Raw genomic sequence first — 18023 nt, forward strand, 5'->3', positions numbered from 1 at the left:
AAAAACAAATTATAAACAAATTTGAATAATTTTCAAATGCCATTTTAGGGGGAAGTTTAATTGAAATTTTAATTTATCAATACATTTATCGAAAATATACATAAAAATAAAGAGATCTAATACATGCGAATATTTCTTTGGCAACAACCGCGTTTTTGCAATTGAAAATAGAGTAACATTTAAAAAACAAATTCAATATCTCAAAAAATATTTAATATTTTTAGCCCGTTTTTATTCTTATTAATACCGATAACATAGCCCAACTTCTCCTGTAAGATAAGATATTTTATAGTGTTTATTTAAAACGTTAAAAATAATTTTTTGAAAATTTGTTTTTAAAGTTTTATATATAATTATTTAAATAAATAGGGGGTCAAATTTAATTTAGTAAGTCTTATGTAAAAGATTTACCCTTCAACTTTGCAGAAAAAAATCATATAAAATTTCATTAGTAGTTGAATGACCTCAGCAGTTAAAAAAGTAATTTTTTTGCAAAAATGACCCCTTTTTAATTATTTAAACAATGAGCCCCTTGTATGATTTGGATACTTTCTTGAAAATATCTTTTGTCTCCACCTAAACTTTGATATAAAATTAGTTTCAACCTGTACGAATTTACATTGTGATTTACATGTAGTGGAATTTTATTTTACTAGACTATAGCTTATTTATGTGTTCTTACTTCAGTTTCCAGCTTTCAAGTCCATACACTAGTATCGAAAAGATGTAGCATCTCAAAGTTCTTACCCGCAGTCCTAATCTAAGGTCTTGATTGCATAAAAATGTTTTCATTATTTTAAACACATTTCTAGCTATTTCAATCCTGGTCCTTGTTTCTGCTATTTGATCATTATTTTTTGAAATCCACGTTCCCAGGTACATATTTGTATTTAATGTAGTTAATATAATGATATTGTACTACGGCTACTAGGTAATACTTGTGTTTGGATTAAATAAAACGGGAACCTACTACATAAGTGATTTATTTTCTTAAGAAAAACGAGAACGATAGAAAAAATTAAACAATAAATTTACTAATTACCTAAACCATACACAAAACTGTACAAATTTATAGTAAAAATAAATTTAAAGTAGTATCGTTTATACGCTAGTATCGGAATCTGTATAAATTTAACCATTTTCAACTTTGATAAAAAGACTAGCCACACATCATTGAGAACGTACTCACTACATGTAACAAAAAATTATGATAACATTGTCACAAAACTGACAAGTCAATGTTTAAGAGAGGTTCATAGCAATTTTGGACGTTTGGACTGAAGCATCTGCTTGAGGCTGAAGGATGACACTCCTACTCCTAAACCTGCTAACAAGATGGCGGATGGGGGCACTAGTTTACCTCCGCTTCTGTTTATGGGTACATTCTGAAAATAAAAACAGTAGATTAATGAAATGCACGAATTTTTGGGGGCTTTAATAAACATATTTAAATTTCTTTGTCGTCTTGTCGATAGTAGGTATATTAAATCTGCGCTTTGACTATCATTATAAATAGTTAGGATTCAACGAAATGAAAAACAAATATGTAGGTACGTAATTTTTTCATCAGCTTGTAAAAAGTGTGGTTCATTAGTACTAATGAGAACATCAAATAGCATGTCGTTCTCTGTTTCCCAATTTTATTGATAAATTACGTTGTTATATATGTTTGTATCGCAATAATGGACATTTCCTCTCTAAATTTCAATTTTTCATTATGTCTTACAATTTACTATACTAAAATCACAATAGAGATCTTTGTAATCATGATTTGGGATTTACAATGTATACATTGTAAATCATGATTCAGGAGTGCTCCTAGTAACATTCAACGTGTCTTGGTTTGTTTGTTTCTACACTAAATTTACAATCAAGATGCAGTAGAAATAAACAAACCAAGACACGTTAAATGCTACTAGGAGCACTCCCGAATAATAATTTATAATGTATAGACTTTGGAAATCATGATTTGGGATTTACAATGTATACACATTGTAAATTATGATTCGGGTGTGCTCTAGTAGCATTTAACGTGTCTTGGTTTGTTTATTTCTACTGCATCTTGATTTTAAATTTAGTATAGTGCATTTTTATTGTGACTTTAGTAGTCACCTTATTTGAAAACTATAGACTTTCGTCTTTTTTGGTAATTGTGTTACAGTTAACCCCTTTTATTTTTTATCTCACATTAAAAATATCACATACATACTACTGTCCAGAATAGACGGAATCAGAGAGAATGGTGGATATGCAAGAACAAGATCCGGCAGATAAATGAGAGCAATCATTGGTGTTAGAGAACAATCATTAGAGAGAAGACGTTTTCATGAAAGACCATGACTTTTTACGTGAATACATGATTACATGAATATGGTGCCCTGAACACCCAGAAATTTTTTAAATCCACTGCCGTCTTTTTCTCATCTATTAATGTTTTCTATTTGACATCTGTGTCTTACGCTATACTTTTGTTTCTATACCTAAATATTTCTCCGCCAACTCTTCTGAGGATTTCCAAATCTGCGCTTTTCTTTGTTCTAGCAGTGTAAAGCCTCAGGTCCAGATGAAATACCAACGGAAATCCTTAAACCGATAGAAGAAGACTCGATCCACATTTTAGTTGAACTTTTCAATAGCATTTATTCATCAGGAAAAATACCACAAGAATGGCTTTTATCCACCTTTGTTATTATACCAAAAAAGATGAATGCCAAACAATGTAGTGATTACCGTACAATCAGTTTGATGAGCCATGTACTGAAAATATTCCTGAAAATTATACACACTAGAGTACACTGATACCCAGTTTGGATTCCGAAATGGACTCGGAACAAGAGAGGCGCTGTTTGCACTGAACGTTATACCGGATTTATACTCAGCTATTGCCACTGCTGCTGCCGTTGACGGAAATATTGCCCAAAATATGATATCAACGCGAGTGAGGTGTTTACATACAGCATCGTCTTGCTCCCTTACTCACTTGCCGCTTTGCCGGCGGCAAGTGCGAGAGAGAGTAGCTGAATGTGAATACCCACTCGTATTCGTGCTGCCTTTCTTTTGACTTCCGCCACAAAAACCGACTCTTTGGGTATGTAGGTACAATGGCAGTAGCATGGCGAGCAGCAACGCGAGTCAGCTATTTACACATTCACGCTGCCCACTTCCCTGCCCAATTCCCTGTCCAAGAGGACTGAGTATAAATGCGGTATTATGTCTCAAAGATGTCTTGACATAAATCAAGATGTATTCATGCGTGTTTCATAGATTATAACAAGACCTTTGATAAAGTGCGGCATGATCATCTTAATCAGACTCCTGTCAGAAAAGAATTTAGATAAACGAGATATCCGACTAATAGCAAATATGTACTACAATCAGAAAGCAGTAGTCAGAGTAGAGAATAATACCACTGAAGAAATTGAAATAAAGCGAGGTGTGAGACAAGGGTGTATACTGTCACCAATCCTGTTTAATCTATATTCCGAAGACGTAATGAATAGAACACCCTCTGAGCAATCCATAGATATTAAAATAAATGGTGTTATGATTAAACAATCTGAGATTTGCCGACGACACCGTTCTGATCGCAGAAACACTTGAAGAGCTACAGACATTGGTGAATAAGATAGCAGACTGCAGCGAAGAATATGGACTATCTTTGAACATAAAGAAAACTAAATTTATGGTAATATCGAAATCAACACGAAATGTCCAAAATTTATATTTACACAATGAAATTATCGATCTAGTTAGCAAATACAAATATTTAGGCATGTTTATAAATGAAGACAACGATAGCTCAGCAGAAATCAAAATAAGAATAGAAAAAGCCAGATCCATATTCACTAAAATGAAGAAAGTGTTCTGTGGAAGAGATTTGAGCCTTGAAATGAAACTTCGCCTGATGAGATGTTACGTACTTTCTGTGCTCTTCTACGGAATGGAGTCATGGAAGCAGAAAAAGATTGATACCAAAAAATTAGAGGCATTTAAACTGTGGATGTATCGCAGAATCTTGAGAATATCATGGACGGAGAGAGTCACAAACGTCGAGGTCTTGAGAAGAATGAATAAAGAAAAGGAAGTCATATTTACGATCAAAAAACGAGAACTGCAATACTTGGGACACATTACAAGAGGCGAAAGATATGAACTGCTTCGAATAATTATGCAGGGGAAGATAGCAGGAAAAAGGTCCATAGGAAGAAGACCTGGCTAAAGAATCTACGGGAATGGTATAGCTGTAGCAACAACGAATTGTTTCGGTCAGCAGTTTCCGGTAGTAAAGTTTCCAGTCAAGCCGGTATAAAACGTGAAAGAATTGATAAGACGTTAACAGCCTACCTAACAAAAAAAAGAATTGCTCACAGAACCAGTTTGAAGCCATGTAACAGGACTATACCTACAGCATAGTATAGTCAACTGAATTTATTTATGAGTGCTGAATTGTTCTAAACAATATTATCTCAGTTAATTATTATCTCGATTAACTGAACATCTCAGGTTATGTAAACTTTTATATAAACTACACTGTAGATAAGGTTATCAAAAGTCGGATGCCGTTCAACTCTTATCAAAGGAGGTTAGACACTAAAGTTTATCAGAGTCGCCATGACTTTATATTGAATCTTCTGATAGATTTTGATTCGTAGAAAAATGCGTGCGTTTACAAGAAATAATGTATCTGACATGTTTTTTTTGACAAGATAATTTTTTTTTATTAATTTGATGTCTTTGGTAAAATAGTAAACAATAATAAAATCATAAACAATTTAATTTAGAAAATCGATTATTTCAATGAATACGCAATAAAAAAAACGTTAAGGAATTGGATTCACAAAAAATTTTAATTTTTTTACCATTAACTGTATCAGTATAGAACACGTGTCACAATTAAGGAAAAGCATAAATATCGTGAATAGGGTACATAATCTAAAAACAGTTTAACAATAGATTATCGCAAGAATTAAAATATTAGGAACACGCAATTTATGTTATATGTACGCAATGCTAGTTTCTTAAAAATATGCGTATTAAACATTTGTTCATACATTGTTAGTGTGGAGTATTTAATAATATTTTACTACGTTAATAGATTTTAACTGAAAATTATATTTTTATTTTAATTAATAAAAGGGAAAACCGTATGGTTGGCTGTATAGTATACCACAGTATAACTTAATATAACTTAAAATGATGTACCTACTCAACTTCTAATATATCTATATGTAATGGTAAATATTTAAAAGTTTTATAAAATTGAAATTATCTTAACACACTAAAAATTTCAGAACATTTTAGGCCTTTTAGTAATTGAACTAAGCCACATATGTAGTAATGTATCTTTGACCATTTCTAGGTCTTCACAGAGATCCAAAAGTAAATTGTTTTAATATTTATAGAACTTTTTGTAATAAAAAGTACGTCTGAAATTATATCTAGAATTTGTTATGACATGTTCAAAAATTTCTCGAAAATTTAGTAATTAATTAATACATGGCAACAGAGCTGGACCATAATGTTGAACGCAAAAATTATGACTGTATACATATCTTTTTAACGCTTGACCTCGATTGTTATTATTTTCAAAAAGCTTTATCAAGAATGTACCGGGTGTCCCAATAAGAATGGCTCTCGGCCATATCTCAGGAACCGTTTATAGTACAGCTTTGAGAAAAAAATATTTATAACAAAAGTTGCCTCGGGAAATGCCTGGAAATTATTTTCATATTTGTAGGTTCACCGCTAGAGGGCTTAATTGAATATCAAAAATTAAAAAATCAAAATTTTACAAAATTTGTCTAATGAAAGGGCACTGGAAATCCGATTATCGTATTCTTCATAAAATTCTGCGCATATTTGATTTCACAAGTTTAAGTCTACCTTTGCAAATAAGAGGTGGGGGTGAGTGGGAACCTTGTTATGAAAAAATGGCTGTAAGTCCGGTTCTGCTAAATCGAATTTTGCAAACTTGGTCTTGTTGAAAACAGCTCTCTTTCGTCAATGTAGAGTTATAATTTCAAAACAGCCTATTAAGTAATATTCCAGCCAGGAGGCGTTATTTAATTATTTTCGGAAATCTAGTTTTCTTTGGAAAATATTAAATACAAGTATGCATTTTTAATCCTGGATTACAAAATTAGACCAAATTAGTAACATAATACCGAAAACCGCATGTCGATACCTTTTTTCTATCTCGAGATATATTAAGAAACGTGTAAATTTTAAACAAAAACAAACGACAACAACGACTGTTTATGTCACCGGTAAACGAAGTTAAGGAAAACTAGTGTGCTATGGAAAAACCAAAAAAACATTTTCCAAGTAAACGTATATAATTAATTAAAACAATAAGAGAAACAACACTATAAAATATAACAAAGAAATAAAAGCAACTACTTACTTAGTGACGACCTAAATGTTCAAATTGTTGCCCATCATTTCCTCTCTTAAGAGTAGATTGAACAGTAGTCTCAATTTTTGCTTTTGCAATGCTTTGAATGGAGTTTCGTATTCTCTAGATTCTAGATCATGTTTTCTCGCGTAGTGGGCCTAGCGGCAAAAACAAGGCCTTTGCTCCGTCCCCATAAATAAAAGTCTTAAACAGTTACAATGTGTTGCTATTCAATCTACTCTTGAAAGAGTAAATAAAAATGATGGACAACAATTTGAACATTTAGGCAGTCACTAAGACTAAGTAAGTAGTTGCTTTTATTTCTTTGTTATATTTTATACTGTTGTTTGTCTTGTTGTTTTAATTAATTATATACGTTTATATCTGGAAAACGTTTGTTTTTTCCATAGCACACTAGACACTACTTTTCCTTAACCTCGTTTACTGGTGACAGTAAGAGTTATGTTTAAAATTTACACATTTCCTTAAGATATCTCGAGATAGAAAAAAGGTATCGACATGCGGTTTTCGATATTATGTTGCTAATTTGGTCTAATCTTGTAATACAGGATTAAAAATGCATACTTGTATTTAAGATTTTTCAAAGAAAACTAGATTTCTGAAAATAATTAAATAACGCCTCCTAGCTGCATATTACTTATTAGGCTATTTAGAAAATAAGACACTTACATTGACGAAAAACAGCTGTTTCGAACAAGACCAAGTATGCAAAATTCGATTTAGCAGAACCGGACTTACAGCCATTTTTTCATAAGAAGGTTCCCACTCACCCCCACCTCTTATTTGCAAAGGTAGAATTAAACTTGTGAAATCAAATAGGCGCAGAATTTTATGAAAAATACGATGATTGGATTTACAGTGCCCTTTCATTAGGTAAATTTTGTAAAATTTTGATTTTTAAATTTTTGATATTCAATTACGGCCTCTAGCGGTGGACCTACAATTATGAAAATAATTTCCAGGCTTTTCCCGAGGCAACTTTTGTAAATATTTTTTTCTCAAAGCTGTACTATAAACGGTTGCTGAGATATGGCCGAGGGTCATTCTTATTGGGACACCCGGTACATTAAATTGTTTGGTTTTGCAAATTCTTATCCTTGACATACCATAATGACACCCAATTAACTTTATGCCCCCGTTAATCTTGTTGTTAAATGCGTGATCATTCGTTTGTTTTTAAAAACGTTAAAAACTTAAAACATTATAATGGCGTATTTAATTGATTATACAATTTATAAAAGGAAATGAAAAAACTAAAAAAAACAACACAATAATGCAATAAATGAAAGGCAGAATTTACAAAACAGTTATCAGGCCAATAATGACATACGCGGCCGAAACACGACCCGACACAGAGAAAACAAAAAGATTGCTCAAAACAGCGGAGATGAAAACCCTTCGAAAAATCGATGGTAAGAGGACAGAGCTAGAAGTACAGATATACGACGGAGATGTAAGGTGGGTAACATTAATAACTGGGTAAGAAACAGAAGAATAGAATTGAATGACCAGATAAGTCGAATGACAACAAATAGTGAGGACATAGTAGTGAGGATAGCGGGAGACGGTTCCCCAATAGGAAGACGATCAGTGGGAAGACCACGAAAACGATGGAACAACTTACTAGAGGCACATTGAAAAAACAGACACGCATGTCTATACGAAAGGAAGAAGAAGAATGCAATACAATACAATAATTCCCCTTAACCGACCACCTCGGGACTGCATATCGGGTCTGATGAACTTTTTGCCGGTTATCCGACCTGTATAGTAGGCGATATAGTAGCAACAATGTGGCGATATCAATGATAGAAATTTGAGAAGCCGCTAAAGATACGATATTTTAACATCCCATAATTGTAAATGAGTCATTTAAGAACGTACAGTGAACACTTGGATATCAATACAGTTAACAACATTAGACGATAAATATTAAGCAAGAGAAATTAAACGTTTGTTCTACTTTTAAGGACAAAAAATTTTGCACATCATATTTGAAACATTATTTGTAAATTACGGTTCGGTTGATATCTTAGAGGAGTTTTTATTCACACAATGTTGCCAAACTGAATTTTGGTATATTCATTGAACAGAACGTCCAATGCTGTTGATATAGTGCTGCTCAATGTATCTTAATGCATTTTCCATTGATTTTTGGCTTCTTCGCCGTTACTACTCGCATCTTACTTTGGTTCTTTCGTTGCTGAATCTATAATAATTTCAACATCATTTAAAAATTATTTTCTAGATGATCGTCACATCTTATCAAATTTTCCACATCTTCTGGCTGTAAGGCTTCGTTGGAAAGATAACCTTTGGAAGAATTTATAGAATTAATTTGCTTTCTTCTTCGGTCTCTCAAATACTCGAGATCACAACCAGATTATCAACGGTTGAATAGGGCATTTTTTGAAACGCTTTAGCTAACATATAGATAACGTCCTTGGTATTAATCTTTTTATTAACCTTTAAAAGACCTTTGTTTTATTCTCCGGATGCTGCACAATTTCAGAAATAAGTTTTTTATAACACCTTGGCCCATCGGTTGTACTAAGATCGTCACATTAGGAGAAAGAAAAACTAAGTTTATGCTATGTACATCGCAGCTACGAGGATATGTTGGATCATATATGGGACCAATGTTCTACATCTCGGCAAAAATTGATCCAGTAAAAATTGTCTAGAACTTCGACAAGAATTTTTTTTACTCGGCTATGAAGTTCTTGCAACAGACTATTAATATGCCATTTTGACAGTACCAAGTGTTGAATTGTACGTGGGTACTTCATCGGGACTTTCCCACTTCTTAAGATATTCAACAAAAATCTCAAAATGAAAACAGATCTACTTAATTGCGGAAAAATAGACATTTTCAAAATATCTGCAGTAGCCGGTCCCAGGCAAGGGAAAAAGAACCAAAGAATGATGTCAGGTCTTCATCAAAGCCATTAATTTTTTAACCGTTAATAATTGAGGTGATAACTAACAAATCGATATAATAAATACACAAAAAACAACACTTCATCAAATTAAATTTGTTGCACATTCATCATTTTGAGGCTAATATGTTACGTAGTATGTAATTTAACTTGGACATGTGATGAAGCTTGTATTGTTGCCAATATTTCTGTTAGTAGGTGAGTGTTGATATCAATTCAAACACATGACAATTTAAGCGCCGGCATTCTAAAATCTGCGTCTCTATTTTCACAAATTTTGATTTTTTAACTGTTTTTGGCGACTTACCATACTTTTGGGTACACTATAAATACCTTTTGGAATTACGTACTGCAATATTCACGCATTGCAGTAATTGAAGAGTAAATAAACATTAAATAAAGTTGCGCAACAATAATCAATACAAGTCGTATTCTATTTTTAGCAAATTAATCAAAATAGCTGAATTATGCACCCGATTTGTTTACAATAGTTTCCGTGCCAATTGTCATTAAAAAATCAAGTAGATAAAAGATTATTAATTTTCACCAATGATTCAAGCGAATTTGCCTAATTATTTATATTTTCCCGATTATAATATGAAAACAGATTTTTGTAGTTTAAAATTATACATTTTAATCAATTTGCAGACGACTTTTTTTAAATAAAATCGGAAAACATGTTTACCCTATTTGCCGATATTTTTTGTACGGAAAAGTAATAAATTATCGGTTTGTCTTAAACATTTGTGCCCAATATAATCAACAGTAAACGCAAGTAACAAAAATAAAAATTTCGCACCAGAGAGATAACAAAAACAACCAATTCTTCTTTAATTTTATTAAAAAACACAATTATCAAGATCTATCTAAACAAATCAACAAAAATGTCAACATTAAACATTTTTAGAACTCATTAAAACATGGATGAAGCTCATTTAAATTTAAAGGTCAGTTAATGAACTATAAGTATATATTTTGAAAGTATAAAAAAGAAAAAAATTCTATTAACTTACATTAAAATTAATGAACTAAATCAAGGTCCATTCAGACCGACAATAGCAGAAAAAAAGTGTTGAGGTATGAAAGGAAGTCCTAACACAATTTGGAGTAATAAGTGTAGTTTTATTATAAATACTGCTATTTAAATACGTGGAAAACCCCCGAGGACAGAAGCTTGAGAATAAGGAAACCACGTAGTGGTTAACTCGGGCTCGGTGCTTAGTCCTTATTTATTCTCACAAGTTTTGAACTGAAGCAGGGTTGCTTACCGTTTTCAAAATTTACTATAACAAGCACTCATAGTCCATTCTTTCACGGTTTTTGCTCTAAATTGTAAAGAACCGCTTGGATTGACATGAAATTTGGCATACGTATAGCTTACATGTCAAAGAAAAAAAGTGATATTGTGCCGATGTGTGCTTTTGCCCTGGGGGTGACTTTCACCCTCTCTTTGGGGTAAAAAAATATATGTCCAAAATAAGTCCGGAAATGGGTAAACTGACTAATTTAAAGTAACTTTTGTTCTATAAAGCTTTTTCGCCAAGTCAACACTTTTTGAGTTATTTGCAAGTGAATATGTTCATTTTTCAACAAAATAACCACATTTTTAGACGGTTTTTCGCAAATAACTCAAAAAGTAAGTATTTTGTCGAAAAAACATTCTTAGCAAAAATATAGCCTATAAAAAAGTAAAAAAAAGGTGTATGCGTTAGGTCTCTGGATCTCGTAGAACCAGAGTTATAGCCAATGAAAAATACATTCATATTCACCAAATTTCAAATAGAATATTTCGACGTGAAATATCCAAAAAATTAAGCACTTTTTGGGGAAAATCTATTATAACTTTTTTAAAGTGTTTAAAAAAAGCTTTATTTCTGTTTTTACAAAAAGTTTCTAGCATTAAATTTAAGCAAGTTACGCTCAAAATAAAGTTGGTCCCTTTTGTTTTTGCAAAAAAAAATCCGGAAGACCACCCCCTAATTAGCAACTTAAATTAAATTAATCGTTACAGCTCCACAAATTATTTTAGTTACGTTGTGTTTATATGATCTGTAAGTTTCATCAATTCAAAGTGCTTATTTTTGAAAAAATTTGGTTTCAAAGTAAAATTTTGAAAATTTAAATTTTGAAAAATATGCTTTTTTTCAAAATAACTTAAAAATTGTTAGAGATACCAAAAATCTCGAAAAACAAAAAAAGTCAGATTTGCTTTTCTAAATATCATGTATTTTTTTGTTTTTCTGTTAGACAAAAATTGATTAAGATTTGGTGTTTCTAAATTTGCATACATTCGTGATCAGTGACTCATTCAACCCCTTTTAACTACAGCCCTTTCAATAATAAGGACTTTGAACCGATGAAACTTACAGATCATATAAACAATATATACATGAGTCAAGAAACTTGTGAAGTCGTAACGATTAAGTTCATTTAAGATACTAATTAGGGGGTGATTTTCTCGATTTTTTTACCAAAACCAAAAGGGACTAACTTTATTTTGAGCGTAACTTGTTTAATTTTGATGCTAGAAATTTTTTTTATAAAACAAAAATGAAGCTTTTTTAAACACTTTAAATAAGTTGTAATGAGTTTTCCCCAAAATGTGCTTAATTTTTGGTTATTTCACGTTAAACTATTCCATTTGGAAGTTGACGAATATGAACCTATTTTTCATTAGCTATAACTCTGCTTCTACTAGGTGTAAAGACGTGATATATACACCATTTTTTAAAATTTTTTACAGGCTATATTTTGCTGAGAACGTTTTTTCGACAAAATACTTACTATTTGAGTTATTTGCGAAAAACCGTCTAAAAGCGTAGTTATTCTGTTGAAAAAATGAACATATTCACTGCCAAATAACTCGAAAAGTATTGACTTAGTGAAAAACTCTATAGAACAAAAGTTACTTAAAATTAGCCAGTTTATCCATTTCCTGACTTTCTTTGGACGAATATTTTTTCACCCCCAAGAGGGGGTGAAAACCACCCCCAGGGCAAAAGCACATATCGGCACAATATCACTTTTTTTCTTTGACTTGTTAGCTATGTGTATGCCAAATTTCATGTCAATCCAAGCGGTTCTTTAAAATTTAGAGGTTTTGCAATATTTTACCGTTAAAGAACGGACTATCAAGATGTGGAAAAGGAAATGTAATGGCACGTGAATCCCTCTCAATGACTAGACAACACTATGCACTTTATGGTTCGCTGATGACCAAATTCTGATTGCTCAGGATCATGACTACTTGAGTTACATGATGCGGAAGCTAATAGAAGAATATAACAAATGGAATCTCGAAGTCAGCATTAAGAAAACTGAAGCCTTGTGTATTAGAGGGACAAAGCAGTCCATTACATTAGACGATGGGGTAGAAATTAAACAGTGTAATGAATACAAGGACCTGGGCATGAAGATAACTGAAGATGGAACACTCGATAATGCTGTAAAAAATTGAAAAGCCATATTCATGATGAACAGCATTCTGTGGGGTGCACCAAACAATATCTAAAACGAGAAAATAGCTCATATACACTACCACACCTAACTTAAAAGTGTAATCACATTTGGCCAATGAAGAACAAAGAACAGAGAAAATGTTACTAGGAACACCCTTAATTTTCCTAACTAGCGAGTTAATTGGGTTGAATTTGACTTTATATGGTTTCGGTTTCATGCCAGCTAATAAATTTATATGTCTGACCAATTTTTTTTTCTTTAATTTTGGATCGTGTTAGGGAGCGACACTTTCTCATTTTCCCTCCCCGTAGATCAGCCACTGGCGAGAGGGCATTTTCAACATCTGTTTTATCGGGAACGTGGATTCGTAGATCCGCAACTGGCCAGAGGGACATCTTAGGGAATATCAGAGAGATTTAACATCTGTTTTATCGGGAACGTGGATCATCTTAAATAATGTTTGTAATATGTATACTATACGTATATGTATACTAGATATATAAATAATCATAAACATTTCAATATTCATTTCAGCACTGTTTATTGTGGCGTATACTGTAGTAGTAGTAGAAATTTTGGAACAAACAACACCGAAACTACAGGGTGTTGATAGAAAATACTGAAAGGGATTTACAACAAAAACTGGATCCATGGAGACAAGCTCTCGAGGAGAAAAATATTAAACTTAGTACGACAAGAACAGAGCATTTATAAGATTCATTTAAGATAGAGTTATACTCATACTCATACTACAAATAACATGATAACTTTCGATGGCGAGATGATTGTGGAAAGTAACAGTTTTAAGTACCTAGTAATTAAATTAAGAATGAGTAGGTATATTAGGAGAAGTCCAGGAGTGGTACCAATTGTTGCCAAAATGGGGCTACATACGTTAAGATAGTTAGGACATGTTCAACGTAGAGACATGTATCACTCAATACTAGAAATTGGTGATTTATAAGTTCCCGGAAAGACCAAAAAAGACATGGGGAGGAACGCTCATTCAGGAGATTTCAAAGGGGATTGATATTGGTCTACACATAGGGATAAAGGCAAGGATAATGATAATTGGATGGCTGTTCAAAATCGTCCGTTGTCAGAAAATCGTGAAGTCACGTGGGAAAAACGTATTTTTAATATTGACGCCGTAAGGAAAATTTACATCGGATTTAAAATTTTAATGCAATTAAAATATATCTCATTATTAGTTAATTGCAGTTTTTAATATTTAAGGTTCCTTATCTTCATCACTATAGAAGGGAATGTCACGATGTTTGAAAAAAATCACGCTTTTCAAAAATGTTTATCCAGCTGGCAATAATTATAATAATAGTCATTATCTAAATTTGTTATATTACTGGGTCACTTAAATTCGGGCGAACAAACGATAACAGATGTCACCAAATGTTATTTACGTCGCAATTTTAGCCAAAATATACTAATAAGATATCAGCAAAACTGGATTTTAACATTAAAAAGGTGACAATATTTATAAAATATATATTCTCATTTGATTGCGTTATCTTTAATTAAACATTGCGTTTATTACAGCTAATTCATTCATAAACTTATGATAAAATCATTGAGTTTTGTCTCAGGTGCTACTGACATTCAACCAACTATGCCTTGAGGCATAGCCACCTTTACTTTACGTTAAGTAAAGGTGGCTATGCCTATGCTTGAGGCGAAGAAGATAAATATAAACTAACAACGATTGTCTTCATAAAGATATGCTAAGACGTGATGCTTTTTTTATGTTACTGATTGACTAAACATATTATGAGAAATCACTTCACGATCTAGCCCACCTCTTTTTCTTCTACAAAGGCATCCCCATGAGTTCCCCATTCTTCTCTGTTTTGTGCTATTTGGTGCCAGTTTCTCCCCATTTTTGCTTTTATATCGCCTAGCCATTTTTTTTGTGGTTCCATTTTTGCTTCCTCTACTACGACTGTGCTCACATGGTCTCCAATGTACAATGTTTCTCGTCCACCTTTCCATGTATTGTCGTGCCACGTGTCCTACCCAGTTCATTTCATTTGCGGTCCATTTCTTATACTTATTTCCATTTCTTATACTCATTGGGCCCCATTCTCTTATTTTTCTACAACTGTCACTGGCTATTCTTACATATTTGTGTCACTTCGTTAACATTAAGTATAATAAAAATGCACATACCCAAATAACACATAGCGAAGAATGATATTTTTTGTCATAAATACATAAATCGACAAGTAGACTTTCGGAAATAAATGTATAGATAGGCCAAAGTGTCTTAAAATCTTTTTTTATGTACTTACATATTATCATTTTTGAAATTCACGTGGTTAAACTATAAAACTATTCAAAAATTGGCAACAACATTGCTCAACGTCATAGTAGCTTGATTAGGACGATAAAGTTTATTTTATTTACAACTAGGCTATTGCGACCTTCACACTGACATTTTCTTTATTTTCGACGCGTAATAGTGATAGGTCTGGATCCCGCGTAAGAAAAAAAAGTTGATTAATAGCAAGCTGAAAATTTGTTAATAGTTTAAGGGTGTCTAGTCGGATAAACTTTGATATATGGGAACACTGGAACAGGGGCAGTTTTAATTGTGGAACAGGTTAAAAATTTGGAACGGTCAGACCACGAAAACGGCACATTTATTTTGTCCGACAGAATAGACTTAAACTCTCTGAACAGAGATTAAACTCTCATGCAAAAATCAGACTGCTATTTATCACCTGTCACAATTCCTGTCACTTGACATATTCTACATGTTCCACTCATTAAAACGCCCATTTGGTGATAAATAGCAGTCTGATTTTTGCATGAGAGTTTAATCTGTGTTCGGAGAGTTTAAGTCTGTTCTGTCGGACAAAATACATGTGCCGTTTTCGTGGTCTGACCGTTCCAAATTTTTAACCTGTTCCACAATTAAAACTTCCCCTGTTCCAGTGATCCCATATATCAAAGTTTGTCTGACTAGACACCCTTAAGCTATTAAAAAATTTTCAGCTTGCTATTAATCAACTTTTTTTTCATACGCGGGATCCAGACCTATGAAATTTAAACCGGAACGTTGTTACGTCAAACGTAAATTTTTGCTATCGGTTTACTTTAATAACAATAATACATATCACGTTTTATCATAATATGTTGGGATAAGTAAAGTCCATGTTCAGACCAAACAAATCTCTACTTGGAAAGATAAGAAAAAGTGTAATTACTATTTACCGAATTTTTCTCTTCTAAATTAGACAGTTATTTTTCATATAGTCGTACATGATAGAGGACTCATCAATTCGATGTTTTTCCAATTTATAGCTTTTCCTGGCGGGTTAATTTGTTTCTAATCACATTACTATTTATTCCCCCTTTTTATATGTTAATTACCATATTATACTCATAAAACCAGGATGTTGGATGATGATGACTCATCCAAAGTGAAAGTTATCCTCCAACACCAAATTATTGTTCTATAAGGTCCACATAATGTTCAGAAAAAAGTCACACCACTTTGAGCGTCGGGTTTGGGGGGAGAGGGGGGAGAAATCGGTAAATTCGTAGTTTTTTACGTTTTTCGTCAATATTTCTAAAACTATGCGGTTTTGCATGAACAACCTTCTATACAAAAATGTTCTACATTAAATTTGAAATAAAAAAGGCGCTATACATAATCCTTCTAAAATGAACGGTTCCTAAGTTACGGAGGTAGTATATTATAATTGGTACAAAAAATGTTGTTCTGAAGCTATTTCCTTGTGGCATTTTTATGATTAATTATTTATATGGGAAATAAGCCACAATTAAAATGAAAAAAATAATTTTATTAACGTTTCGACGCCCAAATCGGGTGCCGTTGTCAAAATACAAAATATTACTAAAATAAACTAAAGTGTTGTTGCTAAGCAAAAAAAATTCTTCTAATAATTTATTTAATCTCACTCATTTATATTGGCAATTCAGACATATATTATACATTTTAAAGTAGAAGACTTTAAAATGATATTGCCAATATTTATGAGTTGCGTTCCTGGGACGACTTACTGAAAGATAGTTCATTCGATTACATGAAATTAACCCCAACTCAAGAATATCCGTCATAAAAAATTATAGCATGTGATATGTCTTTAAAAAGACAACCAAATGCAACGACAGTAAAATTCTCGCGTTAGAGACTTCATAGTAAATCACAAGGGAAAACCAGGAAAAACCCTGTGATACTATCCCGACATCGTAAGTATTTGGTCTTACATTAATTTACTCTCAAAAAATAATACCAAATTCTGACTTGTAACATGTTTAAATTATAAATAATATTAATAATACTAGATATGTAAGTAATACTAAAATATAAAATATGTACTAGCTCGATATTATTGACTTACTAATCTTGGTATTTTCTTTCTATTGACTTCCTCTTTCAGTATGGGTAACCACATCCTACTGCATTCTACCGAGGAATTTGCGACACAATTGGTTTCATTTAGCATAATTAGAGCCGCTTCTTTGATTTTTCTCTTTTTACTATCTGATTCTTTCAGGACTATACTTGAATCTCTCCACTGAACTCTATGTTCATTATCCCATGCGTGTTGACATATTTGAGATCTCTCAAATTCTCTATTTTTAATATAAGATTGATGTTCACTTATTCTAACGTCTAATGGTCTTGATGTCTCACCTAAATAAAATTGTTCGCATTCACAAGGTATTTTATAAATGCAATTTTTTGTTCTTTCTTGATCATTGTTAGGTTTAGTTTTAGATAGAATAGATCTCAATGTGTTTGTTGTTTTGAATGTTGTTGAAATGTTGAATTTATTTCCTATTGTTTTAAGTTTCTCGGATAGTCCTTTTATATATGGTATTGATATTTTCCTCGTATTATTTCTGGTGAATGTTGTAGGATCCCGTTCTAAGTTGTTCTGTTCCATTCGATCCAATCTTGACAATTCCTTATTTATAAACGATAAAGGATAATCATTTTTTAATAAAACAGATGTTAACAATTGTTTTTCTGCTAAAAAGGAATTTTCGTTAGAACAAGTAATTTTGGCTCTATCATATAAGGATTTAATGATTCCCTTTTTAAATATTGGCAATATCATTTTAAAGTCTTCTACTTTAAAATGTATAATATATGTCTGAATTGCCAATATAAATGAGTGAGATTAAATAAATTATTAGAAGAATTTTTTTTGCTTAGCAACAAC

General features: G+C 32.2%; 1 protein-coding gene across 3 annotated transcripts in view; it reads right to left on the reverse strand.

The window, feature by feature from the left end:
* Positions 1-967: 967 nt before the first annotated feature.
* Positions 968-18023, reverse strand: part of LOC114349533 (uncharacterized) — a 34646-nt gene continuing 17590 nt past the window's right edge. For all 3 annotated transcript variants that reach the window (XM_028299942.2, XM_050643134.1, XM_028299940.2), the window contains one exon: positions 968-1385. In XM_028299942.2, coding sequence (XP_028155743.1) covers positions 1254-1385 — 132 coding nt within the window. In that variant the 3' untranslated portion in view covers positions 968-1253. The remainder of the gene's footprint in view (positions 1386-18023) is intronic.

Source organism: Diabrotica virgifera, chromosome 1, assembly GCF_917563875.1.
Source record: "Diabrotica virgifera virgifera chromosome 1, PGI_DIABVI_V3a".
Taxonomy (NCBI): domain Eukaryota; kingdom Metazoa; phylum Arthropoda; class Insecta; order Coleoptera; family Chrysomelidae; genus Diabrotica; species Diabrotica virgifera.